Source organism: Filicampus tigris, chromosome 16 (assembly GCF_054856515.1).
Source record: "Filicampus tigris isolate MCC_2025a chromosome 16, RoL_Ftig_1.0, whole genome shotgun sequence".
In the NCBI taxonomy this organism is placed as follows: Eukaryota; Metazoa; Chordata; class Actinopteri; order Syngnathiformes; family Syngnathidae; genus Filicampus; species Filicampus tigris.
Genome location: NC_141232.1, coordinates 15,410,478 through 15,427,964, shown reverse-complemented (window position 1 = coordinate 15,427,964; position 17,487 = coordinate 15,410,478). Strand labels below are relative to the sequence as shown.

The window sequence follows — 17,487 nt, the reverse complement described above, 5'->3', positions numbered from 1 at the left end:
GCTGCACAGAATAATTAACATTGATATTTGCACTATTGCCAACACATCTCTACTTCTAAAGTGCAGGGAGGGTTATCATGATTTACCATAAATCATGCATTCAACAGCTTTAAAGAAAATAAATAAATCTGTAAATAAATTACTGACAATATACACAAGTCAAGCAATAATCTACATGTTTTGATTAAAACGCGCATAGCAATATTTAAACCTTGTTAGTATTAGTTTTGACATATCATGTCAGATCGCAACGATGACAATTTGATCACTGACGGAGAGATGTTGGACATCTTTCACCGACCCACACAACATATAGTTGTAGGACTCAAGTGATTTGTAAGCTTTCATGTCTTGGAATGTGTATGCTTACAGTGTTCACTAAATAATTCATGACATCAGGATACATGATATTCTGCAAGAAGTCCTCCTCGTTCGCTTCGTACTGATTGATTTTGTTGATCAAACGAAGTTAGGACTTGTATCGCTCTAAGGACTATTGATCTAAGCCAGGGATCAGCAACCTTTTACACTCAAAGAGCCATTTCAACACGATTTCCACGGAAAAGAAAACACTGAGGGACGCAAACACTTTTTTATATATATCTTTACACTATGAAATCCATGCAGTCCATCCATGTTTCAGAAAATTTAATTTTATTTATTTGAACACATTTCGAACTCTTACAAAAAAAGCGCAGAGTTGAAGGTCTCTTTCGAATGAATTAAAAAGCCGAACTTAAGTTATCCATCTAGCAAACAAAAATGCCTGAATTTAAAAATACAGTGGGAAAAAAAATCACTATTTCACTGAACAATGAAAATAAATATTTGCAAAATAACAAATATCACAAAGGAGCAGTTACCAAGGTTATAATAGTCTGGGATTTTTCATTATATTACGTTTTTATTTTTCTTTGACTTTTGTTTTTTCAAATTGAGTTCGTTTTAATTAGTTTTTACAGTGTGTTTGCTAGTTTTTATTCATTTTCGTTTTTATTATTCTCTATTTCTTTTTTTTTCCAAAAATGCGTTGTTTGGATTGTTTTTATTAGTAAAACTATAATAAAGAGGTGGCAAATCCAGGCCCAGAAAGTAAAACCCTGCCACAGTGTGGCTTTACCCACAGGTGCTTCTACTTAACCGGCAGGAAAGGGAGCTAGTTTTCCGACAACTAAAGCCAAATTTTGGCAGGTCTTTTTACTTTTCACGCCTGGATTTGACACCTCTAGTTTTAGTATTAGTTTGAGTTTTTCTATGGACTATTTGACAAGTGCAAATAGTTTTTTTTAAAAAGTCACTATAAGTGTAGTTTAGTAAAGTAAACTGCAATTTACAATTCCCAAACTATAAGTGTAGTTTAGTAAAGTAAACTGCAATCTACAATTCCCAAACAACAGTTCTATCTTCCTTCTTTTGTACAACAGTACAGCTACAGTAATACCTAAATAAATACATTTTAAATAAACCCCAAAATCTCAGGACTGTATGAAACGTAATATATAGTTTCAGTTATCTTTTTAAGCACTCTGGCTTTTATTTTATTTCGTTATGTTTTTTTTCCATATTTGTTTTAATTAATTTTGTTCGTTTTCTTTAGCTAAACTTGACAGTTATTTGGTCGGCTGTCAAAACGTGTGTTTGTATAAATTTGTATAGTCTACAACACTGTCTCATCATTGGTACAGTGTACAAGTATACCATCAAATTACAACCAACAGACCCCTGATACAACGCATTTGCTTCTATCTTGCACGTTTTAGTTTTGTTTTGGTTTATGCCCAATAACTCAACGGAAGCGGCCGTGCGGAAACGGAAGCCTCCCTCCAAGTGGTGTTCTCCTTTAACCACTCCGGAAGGAAACCATGGCCTTAGTCGAGTGGCTGTTCGCTGTCATTCGTCAGAGGGAAGCCTACCGGTGAGATCGTGGCTTCAGCGTAGTGGAGCAGCAGCGAGTGCAGTCCGTATATGTAAATGAGCCACTGCAACCCAGTGTGTGTGTGTGTTTATCACCTGAGGATCTTCGTGGGTAAAGTGACTTTCCTGTCGAGCACTTGGGCGTGCTGAAATGAAAGATTAGTGCGCGGAGATATTTAAAAAGGGTCTCGCCTCAACGCGGTGAGTGATCAGTGAGTTTCATTTATTGGTCTGATCTTCTGTGTTGACTGATTGGGGACGATGTGGTCATTTGTAAAATATTCAATTCGTTTTGCAATGGATTATGCAGAAGCATGTGGCACATTAATAGCTGAAATAAGTACGCAAACTGATAAGTGTTGTATTATTTACACTCGACGAGCCATATGATCGCCTTTGAATGAATGAATGAGGAGCGGATGTAACTGTAAGGTGTTATTCTTCCAAGATGAAACTTGCTCACCGGAGCCTTGAAAGAGCCTAAAGGGGATTCGAGCTTCACTCGTTGTCCAGCACTGATCAATACTGGCGCCTGTCCCACGACGAGCTGCTCACACCTCCAGGCTCAGTTACGTGTCTTTAAATGGATGTGGAGCGTTTAGCTGCTCCAAGCTGCCTCCCACACTTAATATATTTTTTCTAGTTTTAAACCACTGGGAGTAAAACAGTAGCAGAGTGGCATCGCATCTTTGGATGCTGGATGCTTGTTTTCACATAACGGGGATTTCAAACATAATATCAAAACAAGTGTAGTTTCTAACGGTAATTCTTTCTTATTTTTTTCCCCAATAACAACGGTACTCCCGAATTACACTGGTATTTAACCTAAGCCTCTGCACCATAGGGGATTGTCGTCGCCTGGCAAGACTTGAGCACACTCCACTGGCCTCGGAGCTAAACACACTCAATTGGAGAAGCAGCAGCTGAAGCAAAATCTAATCGGGTGAGAGGAGAATCTAGCGTGGATAGAAGATGAACACACTGATAGAATACTTTTTTTTCGGGGGGTATACAGTTTAAAATCTGTTTCTTACAGAAGTGGTTGAAATTAGCCACAATGTGAGAGCACATCTTTTATACCCTCACAGATTTGCTCTTTGATTTTGATCTGTACTCTGGCTGGGTAATTCAAAATCATATATTTTATTGCACCCATCTATCCATTATCCAATCCGCCTATCCTCACAAGGGTTGCGGGCGTGCTGCCGTGCTGCCATGCTGTAGCCTATCCTAGCTGTCTTTGGGCAGTCGGCGGGGGACACCCCGAATTGGTTGCCAGCCAATCGCAGGGCACACAAACAACATTCACAATCACATCGAGGGGCAATTTAGAGTGTCCAATCAACCTACCATGCATGTTTTTGGAATGTGGGAGGAAACCGGAGTACACGGAGAAAAACCACGCAGGCACGGGGAGAACATGCATACTCCACACAGGGAGGCCGGGGCCGGGATCGAACCCACGACCTCTGAACTGTGTGGCGGACGTGCTAACCAGTCGACAACCGTGCCGCCCCCCGCCTGCATTTTATTCCATTTAAGTATTTGTGTTGGTGATTGCGGTGTATCCTCTGGTTTGTTGTCACACTCAAAGGTTGAGTTCCCCTCTTCAATTTCAGCATTCTAGCAGATGTGAAAGTTTTTGTCCAAGTTTGATAATTCCCTCGACATTGACTAAAGCCCCACTTCATCTCTTTTGGTCATATGCAACACAATTTACCGTTCAACATTGTAGAGAAACATATATTTGTTTTACATGATTTGCTTTACCTCCAATTATATTGTACATAAATTACCTTCAGTTGACAGATGTGACAAAATGGCCACCCCCTGAGCTAGCTAAAAACAGGTGGATTTCTCATAATCCACAAACGCAATATTAATCAGAATGCCGTGTTTCGACTAGCGGGCCTGCATAGAATATATTCTGGAAAAAAAACATGATTGGGTTGACTTTCCCTTTAAAGAAAACTGGCATTACAACAGGGCGGTGTTCGCTTTCTATATCCTTTTCCTTTCAGTGGCAATTCTACAACAGCCAATGCAAAATAGAAGAAAATATGTTGTTGTGCTTTTTCATGTGTTTGGACTATGTGTGAGTAAACCAGAGAGAACCTGCACACGCACGTGGAGATGTAATCTCCACCCGCCCAAGCCCATGCACATACTTTAGTTTGATTGATGACTTGAAATTGTCCAAATGGTTGACTGTCTGACATATGGCCAGTTACGTGTGCACCCTGCCTCTTATTATAAGTCAACTGCGATATGCCACAGCTCCCCAAAGACTTTATACAAAATATGTGGAAAAATAACTGTTAAAAAAAATATCCTAAGTTCCAACAGTCACGATTCTGGATGTCATCTTTTCATACAAACCCTGCATGATACACATGATCGCTGCTATTCAAATGGACAATTGAGCAGCATTAATCTCACCGGAATGTTTAGTGCTGTCTCTGTTACTGGTTTTATTTTATGTTTGTACTACCCGTTTTTGTTCCATTCCTACATGTGTCTCAAGCAGAACTGGCGTCGTGTGTTTGAGTCCATCTGTTTATGCTTTTGGACAAGAAGTAGCATGGTGTGGAGATGCGGGCTGCTATGTTAGCTTCCAGTGCTAGCTAACAAGCCACCGACTGTCTAGCTGCAATATGCTTGGCACTTGTGATCAATAGCTGGTGTTGTGTGTGTGTGTTCTGTTTTAAATTAGTGGTTGAGTTCATTTTCGAGTTGAGCTTTAAGAGCTGACAATGTCTTATGTGTTATTATTAGGCTGGTGTACTTGAGCTTGTACTTGTATATACTGTTAACAGTGTTAACATTTTTAAAATATTCCATGTCCACTTAACTGTTTTATGCTGGGGCATTTTGGTCTGAAAAAAAATACTGTATTCCAAATGTTATTGATCTGAATAGGAAATGTTGATGTTGAACAAGTGGTCTTTGTTATTCAACATACAAAAATAAGGTACTCACTGTGGAGTTGAATAATCAATGGTCAGTGCAAAGATTACTGGTTGTGTGCAGTGCTTCGCATAAAGACTTAAGTACATCTGACGTTGTAAATGATACAATCTTAAATACTTGTTTCGGGGACGGTAATTGTTTCACTAAGCTTTGTTAGCAAAACCTGCTTTACGGGTGTTTTTGACTGCCTAAATGGTGCCGTTGGTGATAACAACCTTACCTATAACCATCTGTCGTACAGCTACACCATTCTTCCTCCTGAGTCGCCCAGGAATCGGAAATAATGCAGCCAGCTGCTGTACATCTAGAAAGAGGCAGGTGCACTTCTTCCTGACAATTATATGGTAACGTTCAAGCGCTCAAGCACCACTTTGGGATATATAGAGCTCTGTCTCACAAAGCTAAGGACACGAGCAAAAAGATGAGCATATATATTCAGTATCATGGTTAACTTCGGTCCAAAACCTTAAAGCAGATCGCTGCCATCAGATCGAGCCATCCTTTGTCACAATTTTGGTAAATGTAATATTTTTTTTCACAAATCTATGTTATTGCGCAATTCACACATGTGGGTGTTATTTTTTTTTCTCCAAATCATTGACCAGTCTAAATTAAGGAAAATGGCTTGTTTCCTTTAACTATGCAATGTGTATGGTTGAACAAACATTGACATTTTTGGGGTATCCTGAAAAGTGATGATTTCTGAGGTACAAGAATTATTCCTCCCAAAGCCAACAATAATAACAATAACAAAGTCATTGAAACCGGACGTCTGTGCAGAAATCATTTTCAACTCAAGACAAACGTTAAAATTGATTTATTGATTGATTGATTGATTGATTGATTTTAATCAGAAATAATGTATCAGAAAGCTCTGGCATCCACTTTTTTCATCATCATTTTTTGTCATTGTCTTCTATTTATGCTAATGTTATACAATTATAAAATCCTTACATTTCATGATAAATATTTCATTAGTATCATTATTATTCGAAATTGCACTTATAGAGGGAAATATGGGTCCATTTTAAACGTATTTATGTTAGCTGAATCTTCTCCACCCTACTTAAGAGTAATCAGATGCTGCTTTTTAAAAGGAGTGGTTCGGATGAACTGACCACCAGTCATTAAGGGTTTTTTTTTCCACTTTGTTCTGGTGCTCTTGTTCAGCCGGCTACTTATCCACTGCACTTCTTATTCCCGCTCTGTCTCAGCAAAGACATTTTACCTTAATCCTCCTCTCAAAGTGCTGCTCAATGCTCACCCCGGTCACCTTCATCTAACCTTCTCATAGCACATTGATTGCCCCTGCTAAATTATGCATCTGTAATGTGAATTATCATCTGGCCTCTTCCTCTTCCACATAGTTCTTTTTTTCTGCTCTTGTTTTCTTCGTGATTTTTGCTTCATAAAATCTTGATTTGATGAGGCTCTATTTTTAGTTATTTATCTTCTTGCCCTCCCTTCCAAAAAACCTCTGCGGGAGGGAAAGTAGAAGCCGAACATCAAAATCGACTGCTGTGGATGGCGAGACAATTGGACTGGAGGGGAGGGGAGAGGAGAGAGAGAAGCGAGGGCAGTAGGAGGGAAAGAGGGTGGTAGCGTACTTAAAAATGTTCTCTAGAGATTAAACAAGTGCCAGAATCAGATGTTTTCTTTTAAGAGGGACATAAGGAAGCCCGCTTTGTAATGCTGACTACCCTCTGGTGTTCCAAATTGACCATTTTCCACTTCATGTCTCCATGTTCTCACGTTCCATAAGTAACAAAGCAGAGAAATGCTTAAACAAAGACATTGATTTGAACAAGGTTCTGTTTTCTCACGTTCTCCAGAGTGGTTAATTGTTTTATATCTGATTGTTCATTACCAAGCAGGATTGCGCAAAAACTTATTCAGTTTCCATTTTGTGGGGATGTTTCCAAACCTGAAAAAATTGTGGGTTTTTAAAAAACTCTATTTTTCAGTATTTCTCACACTGATTAACAAAATTCAAATGCTGGAGGTGGTTGTCCTGCAATTTGTCCACACTTAGGGTTGATTTTAGCATTTGGATTTCATCAGTTTTCTGCTTTGGCATCTCCCCGCAGGTCATTGGCGTCCTGCCGCTTCCTACTGACCATGTGGAGTGTATGTGTGACGGTCCTGGCGCTCGCCTCTCTCAGCTCGGGAGACACTGACACACAAAGGCCAAGACACGACTCAAACCTGCAGATCTGTATCCTTCTTCTGCGGCAATATTCTGTGTTTATGCGCGTGTATGTGTGTATGCCTGTTTTCCCGCGGTAGTAAGAGTACTCAATCTCCATATTTAGGTAGAAGTCCTACACACTGTGCAAAAGAAGACTGATAAAATTAGAAGCTCACATTTAACTCCTTTTTAAAAGAAAAAGTGAAAAAAGAACAGACTCTGAAATGTACAAAAGTATTTCTTTTCACTGTTAACTAATACAATACCCTTCATGTAAAAGTCTTCAGAAAAAAAAGAAAGTACGTAGTTATAGTCGACCACTGGTGTTTTTCTCCTCCTGACCTTCTCTCACCAGATAAGCGAATGTTTGAGACAAAGAGAAAAGATCAGCTCAACGCACTCAAGAATCTGGTTGAACTGAATGACATTAACCAGCAATATAAGATAATAGACATCATGCTCAAAGGCCTCTTCAAGGTAATGTGTGATATTCATCCATTGTACAGTGCTCACACAGACATTAACTTAAAGCGGAAGTCAGCCCCAAACATTTCTTAACAATAATATGTTCAATGCACCTCCATTAGTCTCATGTGGGATATGAGTTAAGCAGCAAAATCCACCAGTTTTTAGCCATCTCAGGAGGCGGCCATTTTATCACTTGCTGTAGACTGAAAATGACATCACAGTTACACGGGGTTCAGGTTACGACCAATCACGGCACACCTGTTTTCTGAAGCTGAGGGCAGCTGGAGCCTAAACCAGCTGACTTTGGGCAAAAGGGCAGGCTATATCCTGGAATGGTCACCACCTAGGCCCTGTCTACACGTCGCCGGGGTTTTTGAAAACGCCGGATATAAGCCTGCGGTTAGCCTATCATCCACACGTCCCCGGAGTTTTTTCACCGAAAACGCAAAACTCCGGCCGCAGTGGAGATTTGCGGATATCTCCGGATATCTCCGGATGTGCGTTTTGCTGTGGACGGTTACACCCGCAGATTTACGTCGTCAATGTGCGACAACAACGCTTTGACGTCATTGCATGACTTGTGTTTTCATGCGAGGCAACATGGATTCTCACGGCGCTGCGTTGGTTAGCGCTCGATGCGCTTTTTTGCTTACCTATTTGTCCGCAACCAACCACTGCCTCTCCTTGAAAGGTTTAAAAGCAATTCTGACCTCTTGTCGGTTCTCCCGAACGAGTTTGGCGCCGTGTTTTTGGTTTCGTAGAAGTGACGTCAAAGGATGGAAGTTCCTTCTGAATGGACAGTATTTGGCTAACTACTGCCACCCAGAGGCTTGGCATGCGTTTGAAAACGCAGTTCCGCAAGCGGGGGGAGTATAATCGGTTGTTAAAAAACCCCGGCTACGTGTAGACATGGCCTCAGTCTAAGGATAGAGACAGACAGGCATTCACACTCACTTTCAAACCGTCACTGAGTGGGAACTGAAACCACACTGCTTGCACTGACATTAGGCAAATGATGATGGTGATGATGATGATGCAGAGAGCCCTCTTTGTGATCTGCTGATGAAGATGTCTGTGGTTGTGGTACTGTCCTTTTGAAGAGCCTTCCTTTCTGCAGCCACTGTGCCACACGGTCTCACCTACTGCCTGAAGTCAGCTGGGGTAGGCCCCAGCTCACCCGTGACCCTAATGAGGAAAAATAGTAGAAAATGGATCAGTAGATATTGCAGGCCTTTATTGATTCCTATCTTCTATTTCATTATACACTTTGGGTCATTGTTTTCTTGTAATGGTTGTGAGAAATATGCAGTTCTTTGACCCTGAAATCAATCCAATTTTACACATCACTCTACACCAAATATTCTCATCACAGCAAACTGGGCATACTGTACTTCTTTATAACAATCCATTACATCACATGACATCACGGCAAACATATCAAACACAGGCTTAAAGAGGAAGTCAACCCAAAAATGCTATTTACAATAATGTGTCCTATGCAGGCCCACTAATCTAAACGCGGCATTCTGATTGATATTGTGTTTGTGGAGTATGAGTTAAAGGTCAGGGTGCAAACATTTTTCAGAGTCTGTTAAAATTCATATTCTCATTGGTAATGGGTTTTATAATACATACAAGTCACTTCCTGCAAGTTGTCAACCACAGATCGATTAGAAAATAGGTTTTCTTACTCATTCTGAACCTCATGGAAGCTCGAGGAAACGCCGGAAGTGACGTAGATATAGCTAAACCGCTCGCTACACCATAGACTGTACATTTTCCATGCGCTATAAACACAGCACATTCAATGGATGTGCGATGTTTTGGAATGAGAGGATTTTGAAACACACGAGCCGACAGAAGGGGGCATTATTAGACCGTTCATGATTAGTAGTCACTGAATCCTCCGGCTACTGTGACGTCACATCTCCGGAAAAAGCCAAAGATGAGAGAGAGATTCAAACGGCAGACGACACATTCTGAATTGTATTTAGTGATTAAACTGCTGTCTACCAACGACCTAATCACATTTTAAATTACATCTATGCATTGTAAAAGGGGTTCTAGAAGGCTACAGAAAAGTTTTCATTGTTTGCACCCTGACCTTTAAGTAGTAAAATCCCCCCCCCGCCCATTTTTTTGGCCATATCAGGCATTGCCACCCGTTTTTAGCCATGTCACGGGGTGGCCGTTTTGCCACATTCTGTCAACTGAAAATGACATCACAGTTGCTCAGGGCTCTGCTAACGACCAATCATTGCTCAGATTCAGAAAACAGATGAGCTGTGATTGGTCGTGACCTGACCCCTGAGCAACTGTGATGTCATCTTCAGTCGACAGAAGTAACAAAATGGCCGCCCCGTGACATGGCTAAAAACGGGTGGCAACTCTAAAATTGACTGCTTTCCAAGCGCTGACCTCCTTGTTCAGACTGAGGGCAGCAGAGATTCAACTGCTCCTAATCCAACAATTATGTTCATCAGCAGGTTTTCAGGCATTTGCTAGAATATTCATTCCTCTGCTGTGCGCCCCATCCAGTCTCACTTTGGCTGAGAGCTATGCTATACTGTCAGCCTGTGTTTCCCATGTGGCAGCTTTGTGTCTCCCAAGGACTAGTCAACCTCCAGCTAAAATGCATTGTCAGCAGATCTTTACCACTTCGTACAATCACCTAACATAGACATGGGATACAACGGCACAATTTGATGACATCCAATATTAGTCGTGTCTCAGAAATGCCTTTAAGGCATAAGATAATAATGCTGAATATTTGACATGAAGTAACGTCATATTTGAAATTTAACCAATGAATTTTGAGCATGGTTACCTTTGTAAGGACAGAAAGTCACTGCCCTTTACAAGTGTGCCTAAGGAATTTGTCCAGCGAATGTCTGTGCGGATCAGTTCTGCTCATATGTCCAGTGTACACTAATTTAGATGCATCACTGGCCCAGATGAACACATCTTCCACTCAGCACTAATGTCTAAGCAAACGTGTCACAAAGCTACTCCAGCAATATTATCCAAGGCAACTCATGTTGAAGAAGCCTTGCCTTTGCTCTCCAAATTGTCATTTGATGTACCATATGCAGTGGGGGTGAAACAAGCCAATGAAGTGGCGTTAATTCAAAGACCATGGTTTTAAAAAGTGTTCTAGTAATTAATGTGATGTTCTTCCTAAGGTTTTGGAAGACTCCAGAGAAATCCTGGTCTCAGCCAACATGCAGCCCGATGACCCATTCCCTCTGGATGATAAAATCAAAGAAGGTATGACTCGCCTTTTTTTTTTTTTTTCATTTGACCCTTTTAACTTTCAAGCAGCAGCTCCACAGTGTGTTTCAAACACTCCCTCCAGTCTTTACCAACCTGACTGGCTTGATTCGAGCGACGTAGCATTTCACTCAAAGCAATGCCTCTGTCAGTCTTGCCTTCTTTCCTCTTCCATCAGAGTGAGCAGCTGCCAGCAGCCCAAATATCACCATTCCGTTTGATTTATACAGGCCATCACCGTGTTGTCGTCCGACTGCGCAAAGTCTGCATTTCACACCCTTTTATCTGTCACTCTGAGCGTTTTGTCAGCACCTTGGTTATTTTTTCTGATTAACCCCTCTTGCGATTATTCTTCTCAGCTTATTCCCATGTAGTGGAAAACACTGCATTTTTTGGCGACGTGGCGTTGCGCTTTCCACGCATTGTCCACCACTACTTTGACCGGAACGCTGACTGGGGTGGTCTGCTGCGCTGGGGGCTTAATTTTTGTAACCAGACCGGAGTTTTCACAGGAGGAGCCCATCAACATGTCCTCACACTGGTAAGATCACCAAATGAAAATGTCCCTTTTTTTAAACTTCAAATCTAAAAAAAAAAAGTGATGTTTTGTCCACAATTTGGCACTTTTGTGTTGAATAGGGTTATGGCCATCAGATATTTGGTTCTTCCCTGGGACCCAAACATACTAAAAATTTGCACTTAATTTGAGGTTCTTTTGACTTTTAAGAGCACATGTCCAGCTGTTTAACATTTCAGTAATTGGAACAAGGAGGGGACAGCAAAATTCACAATAGCTTTTTCATCCATGAATCATCGAGTACATTTTCAAGGACGTCAACTTGTATGTCTTTCTGTGAATTGTGAATCATAGTCTCTTTTGCAACCTTCGGATGATATTCGTGGGCACTTCTAGCTCTGGTTGGAGCGCGGTACTGTTGATCAATTCTTAGGTGTCGTTTTGCTGTCGAAATGTAAACAGATGATGAAGAGGGCTGTTTAAAGAGGAAGTCAACCCTCAAATTTTCGTCAATTCAAGGATCAAACACCTGTTGTGAAATTTGTCGTTGAGCAACACGTGCATTTGAAAAATTCAAGGTAAAAAAAAAAAGTTTCTCGAAAGTTACAGTGAATTTCACAATGACACTCATTGCAGCTAGGTAGCCAGAATATTACAAAAACTTGTCAGTACAGGTATAACGCTGTGAACGACAATAAACTGAGAAGAGTAATCAAAACTGAGCTTTATTACAATAAGCAAAGCATGTTGTTTTCATCACCTTATTTCTTGTATTATAAACTCACAGTTCACTCGCTTGACTTCGGCACTGACAGTATGGGTTTAGTTATTTTTAAGATTATTTGACCGTCCAAGAAGTTCCTCCTTGGGAGTGCGATTCTAAATCTCTTTCAATGACAGAATATTTGACGGAGCACTTGAATAGAGGCTCATTCTACTGTGCAAGTGTGCTTAATGTTGTGGCCAATGAGTGTGAGTAGTTGTGTCTCTTAAGGCAGAGCTACACAGAAAAGAACAAAATGATAGTTCCTAAAATTCTGTACTTTAAACACAAGACAGGGGTCTTTTCCAGCTCAGACAAGCTAGCATGTTTTGCATTAGCTTTTGAAATAAGATGCAAGAAGAGAGATTAATTGTGAAACATGAAACTACATCTGTTCGTGTTGATAGTTTCAACATGCCCCAGTGTAAGCAAATCAAACATGCTTTATTACTGCAAGAAGATTAAGTAAGTGTAGACTTTGTAATTTCTTGCCTTCAACATGACAGAGTGCAAGTTAGAAGGCAAGGCAGCCTCACAATCTAATGGCTCCTCCTCGGCCCAACGCTACATTTTGTATGATCAAGCCAATGTATGATAAAGCAGAGCAGTTGCACAATCCGTAATGTCAACATATACATTTCTTGTTTGTTACTTATGCTTTCTTCTGTACTTGTGTGTTCTTCTCATCTTCAAGATGTCACAGGAACTGGGAATAACAGAGAAATCTCCAGACTTCATCAACCCTTACCGGACAGAAAGAGACGATGTAAGTAAAATGTCAATATAGTTCCCCCCTTTTTCGTGTTATACATTGCGTTTGCATACTATTAATCCACTCTCAGTGCCACTAAAAATGGCAAAACAAAACCACATTTTAGAATTGTAGTTAATCTTAAAAAAATACAGCAAGCCTAGAAATTTGTTGTGCAATGGTCGTACAATTTGGAAACCGACAAACATAAGGAACACTATAATTTTGAAGTTGCACTAAAATGTGACAAGCCTTCAGGATATACTATAAAATTAACTACACCAATGTTTTCTTTTTTTACATCACCACAGAAATATTACAAGATATCACAGAGATTGTGTGATTATGACCATAGACTGTGAATGGAACGTAGTGTGACGTAGCAACAAAAGTAGGACAAGTGTCTGTGTACTGGCTGCTTGGAACAATATGGCGAAAGCAACAATAAGATGACATTAATAAGAAAAGAACAGCATCTGTTTAATGTGAACACGCTAACTTCCCAGGCACAGGCTAGAACAGGGGTGGACAAACCTTTGGACTTGCGGCCCACATTGGGATGTAAAATTTGACTGAACATTAGCATTGAATGTTTGGGCCAGATAACACACGCAAATAAACAAACAAGCCGATTGACTACCAGCGTGCACTGATTGCTGCCCCTTTCAAACGTGCAAAAGAGCTCTCATGCAGGTAGGACGTTTGTGTCAATGAATATCGTCGCTGTTCTGTGAAAAACATCTATCTCCTTTTTTTTCCATTTTCTTATTTTTACATTAATGATGTTTCCGCCTTACAGGCGTTGCATTAATGTGAAAATTAAAAAAAGTTTCCAAAATTGGAGTTAAGTGTTTTTCACAGGACAGCGACAATATGCAAGATGCGGCGCTTCCACACCTGTTCATACAAGTACTCTCCTTGCGTTGTCCTCTTTAGCGACTCCATGCTCAAAAGCTCCTCAATGATCTCAAAACTTTCTGGACTTTTTTTCTATTTGTGGTAATAGATATTCATTTATTGAACAATAACATCTACAAAAAAATCAATTAAACTATTCTTTTTCACTACCGGTACATAAAATTTTGACTATACAAAATATCAATAATTTAAACCAAATGAGCCAGAGGATGGAGTAAAAATAAGTGTAACACATTACTATTAATAAAGAATGGATCATGCAAACAATAAATATCTCACAGATTGGTGTGAAGCAAAGTTCTTTGGAATGAACAACACAAGGAACAAACTTAAACAGTAAGGAGCAAAGAAAAAAATGGTATTGGTGTTTTAAATCTTCGTTCCTTGTGACGTGTTTTTCAAAAACGCAAGGCCCTGCCGCACACCGCACGATGAGTAAAAACCCAGCTAGAAAGAAATATATATATTTTTAAAACTGAAGAGGAAATTAGTGGAGGACGTGAACGAGAACAAAAATAATAATTGGGATCAAATTCATGATTTGAATGTGCCCGACAAGTAATGGCCGCTACATTTTGGCCACAAGCTTTCACTATTTTGACCCATTTGAAACTCAAAATGTGGTCATGGCTAAGAATTGTTTGCAAACTCAACGTGTATATATATTGTAACTATGGCAACGCCGCGCACCTTCAGAGCTAGTGTTCGCCCGCGGCCGGCGGCGGACCGAAAAACTCTTCCCCTTCACGCTCAACCAAAGCCAAGCAGTGCGAGGCTTCACTATCGCCACTTCATAAATTGGATTCATTTGGCGTGCTGGTGGGCAAATCTCACTCGCTTCCAGACCCGGAAATGTATATTTCGCGTATGTGATGGCCTGTGTTTTGTGTGACCGAATGACGTAATCGCTAGACAAGCCCCTTTTCCCCATTTCTTTCGTGCACAAAGACAGTGGGTGCGGCTTGCCACAAAGGTCCACCAAGGGTCAGTGCGCCATCTGCTGGAGAAGTTTCGGCGGGCCGGATTAAAAAGCCGCGGGCTGTAGCTTGCCCATGCCTGGGTTAGAAGAACAAATTAAGAGTTGTGTTCAAGAGGAAAGTCACCTCAAACCGATTTTACTCAAGAATATCTTCTGTACAAGCCCACAAGTTGAAACAAGGCATTCTGATAAATATTGCGTTTGTGGAATAAGAGTTAATCCACTCATTTTTAGCCATCTCTGGGGGCGGCCATTTTGTCACTTTTGTCGACTGAAAATGACATCACAACTACTCAGCGCAGGTAACGACCAATCACGGCTGACCTGTTTTCTGAAGTTGAGCTGTGATTGGTCGTTACCTGAGCCCTGAGCAGTTGTGATGTCATTTCCAGTTGGCAGAACGTTGACAAAATGGTGCCCCCCTGAGATGGTTGAAAAGGTGTGGATTTTGGTGCTTAACTCATATTCCACAAACGCAATATTAATCAGAATGCCGTGTTTCAACTAGTGGGCCTGCTGGCAACATATTCCTGAAAAAAATGTGTTTGGGTTGATTTCCTATTCTTTTCCCACTTACAAACCTTCAGCAATCCATTTTAGCTTTATTCAGTTAACCAAAGTTAGCTGGGATAGGCTCACCCGGGAGTCTAATGACAATAAGCGGTACAGAAAATGGATGGATCACTTCATTATAAAACGGTTGAATTCTTACTAACAACGTATGTGACACACTTAAAAATATTACAAAAAACACAGTGGTGATCTGTGGATTTAGTACCTGAGCTTTCTTTCAGTGGGGACTTAACCCAAATCAACTTCTGAATGCTAGACGCCATCAAAACTACAAAACCACTTTATAACAGCACACAAATGTGCTGCATACATAATTTGAAGAGACCCTCTAATATTACTGACATATGTATTGTACTTTACTGCTATACACTGGATCATATCTGAGCAGTCTCCTTCTCATGGCCTCAGGTGCTTCACACTGCGGAGGCCTTCCAGAAGATCCTGAGGGAGGAAGAGAAGAGGAGGAGGAAGGAGGAGAAGAGGAAAGAAATCCGAAAAGGCCCTCGCATATCTCGCTCCCGCAGCGAGCTATAGCAGCACACCTCAACAAGGCTTAGCGGACGAAGAGAAAGGATGGAGGGAACAAGCAATTCACAATGGTTTCCCTTGTAGACTCTGATGACAGAGTGGGAAACAAAAGCTATCGTCACGTTGTCATCACAAAAGACGTGCTTCGTGGAAGATCAAATGGAACATCACCATGATGTGAAAAAAAAAAGTGGATTTTTTTGAGGGGAGGGGGTTCTGAATTGCTCTTACACTGATTGATCATTACAAGATAAAGTGTTGTGTTACAGGCAAGAGAAGTCTGGAGGTTTACTTGTTTTTAAGCATTTAAGGCTAAATTGATAAGAATTAAGTATTTGTGTTTCGGAATTAGTTTCATGTATTTACTTCAAAACTGTTCCATCTAAATTTACTGTCTGTTTTAAGTCCATATGCTACAGGTTGCCAAGTATAAATTCGAGCTTACCTCATTCAAAATGATTGACCTGTTTTTGATTAGGTGACAAACATTATTATGACGCTTGCTCAATGATGATGCAGATGTATCGTATGTTCTCATCAGTTTTCTATGTCAACGACAAGCGATTAGCAGTCATACTTTTACTTTTGTTTTACAAGAATCCAGTGGGTATGCTTTAGCCACTCATTGTCTATGAGTACACAGTTTGTCTGTACAATATTTTGTCATCGTTTTGGATTCATATAATTCTGACTGTTAAAATGTGCACGCCAGCCACAACATTACTTCCTTGCTAAAAAAAAACAAAAATTAACAAAACCGCATAGACCAGCATGGTTTTGTTGTGTTTTCCTGCTGGTGTCAGCAGGGCAACAGCAGAACGCTGGTCTCGTTGGAGTCACTAGCACGACCAGCAGCAAAAGAACAACAAAAACATCCAAGATCCAAACACCCACCTCTTGGGTCACTGGCCAACCCACTTTACTGAGTCACAGCCACCCAGCAGTTCAGGTGATCGACTCTTGGCTGATTTGTTGTGCTCTTGCTGCTGGTGACAGCACAACAAAACAATGTTGGTCTATGCTGTTTTTTAAATTTTTGTATTTTGTATTTGTTTTAGCAAGGTTGCATTTGCACTATCGAACGATATTCTATGTATTATGAGAGCTAGAAGAAGCCTGTCTTTGCAAAGATGATTGTCAGTTTTTCACCCATCATGTAGCTAAATTAGGTCATCAAAATGTTACCGATTTTTATGATACAGTGCATATCTGAACACTGCAATCTACACAAACTTCACCTTTCTTACAGTGCCAATGTGAGCAACATTCGGCTCATACTCCTGTATTGGATTTGGATCCCAATAGAATGTGCAAATGTATTTCTAATGTTGTGCCTGATGATATCCAGTGGAAGCACATTGATGCTACAGAATGAACAAGCCATTTTTGTCTGAAATGTAATTAAAAAGTGACAGATACATATGAAGACCATACTTGTGCGTGTATGTTCCTGTCAGCCACTGTCTGTTGTCTGCGTGCCTCCTTTTACACTTGCAGGGGTCACCAACGTGGGCAGGACCACAAGGACCACGTGACGTGCGTGTGTGTATTACAAAATGTCAATTTTGTAAATCAATGACAATGGATTAGCAACAATTATACGATTGACCACGCCCTCTCAGTGTGCAGTTTGTACAATATTTCTTCA

General features: G+C 40.5%; 1 protein-coding gene across 3 annotated transcripts; it reads left to right on the top strand.

The window, feature by feature from the left end:
• The first annotated feature begins 1,879 nt into the window (after nucleotides 1–1,879).
• ccdc134 (coiled-coil domain containing 134) lies at nucleotides 1,880–17,272 on the top strand. 3 transcript variants are annotated; one of them, XM_086056532.1, is made up of 8 exons: nucleotides 1,880–2,115; nucleotides 2,759–2,857; nucleotides 6,972–7,099; nucleotides 7,428–7,549; nucleotides 10,723–10,807; nucleotides 11,170–11,351; nucleotides 12,785–12,856; nucleotides 15,720–17,272. In XM_086056532.1, exons 3-8 carry the CDS (start codon nucleotides 7,003–7,005, stop codon nucleotides 15,843–15,845), a joined length of 684 nt encoding a protein of 227 aa, XP_085912658.1. In that variant the 5' UTR covers nucleotides 1,880–2,115; nucleotides 2,759–2,857; nucleotides 6,972–7,002; the 3' UTR covers nucleotides 15,846–17,272. The 3 variants fall into 3 exon arrangements, with proteins under 3 accessions (XP_085912658.1, XP_085912659.1, XP_085912660.1); XM_086056533.1 differs by having other exon boundaries at nucleotides 1,880–2,126; XM_086056534.1 differs by lacking the exon at nucleotides 2,759–2,857.
• The last annotated feature ends 215 nt before the right edge of the window (nucleotides 17,273–17,487 follow it).

Excerpts from the sequence above, each read along its gene's own strand:
- ccdc134 (XM_086056534.1), top strand. The coding sequence starts at position 7,003 with ATGTGGAGTGTATGTGTGACGGTCCTGGCGCTCGCCTCTCTCAGCTCG. Across the intron at positions 7,550-10,722 it reads TGCTCAAAGGCCTCTTCAAG|GTTTTGGAAGACTCCAGAGA; the intron begins GTAATGTGTGAT and ends GTTCTTCCTAAG. Across the intron at positions 10,808-11,169 it reads GGATGATAAAATCAAAGAAG|CTTATTCCCATGTAGTGGAA; the intron begins GTATGACTCGCC and ends TATTCTTCTCAG.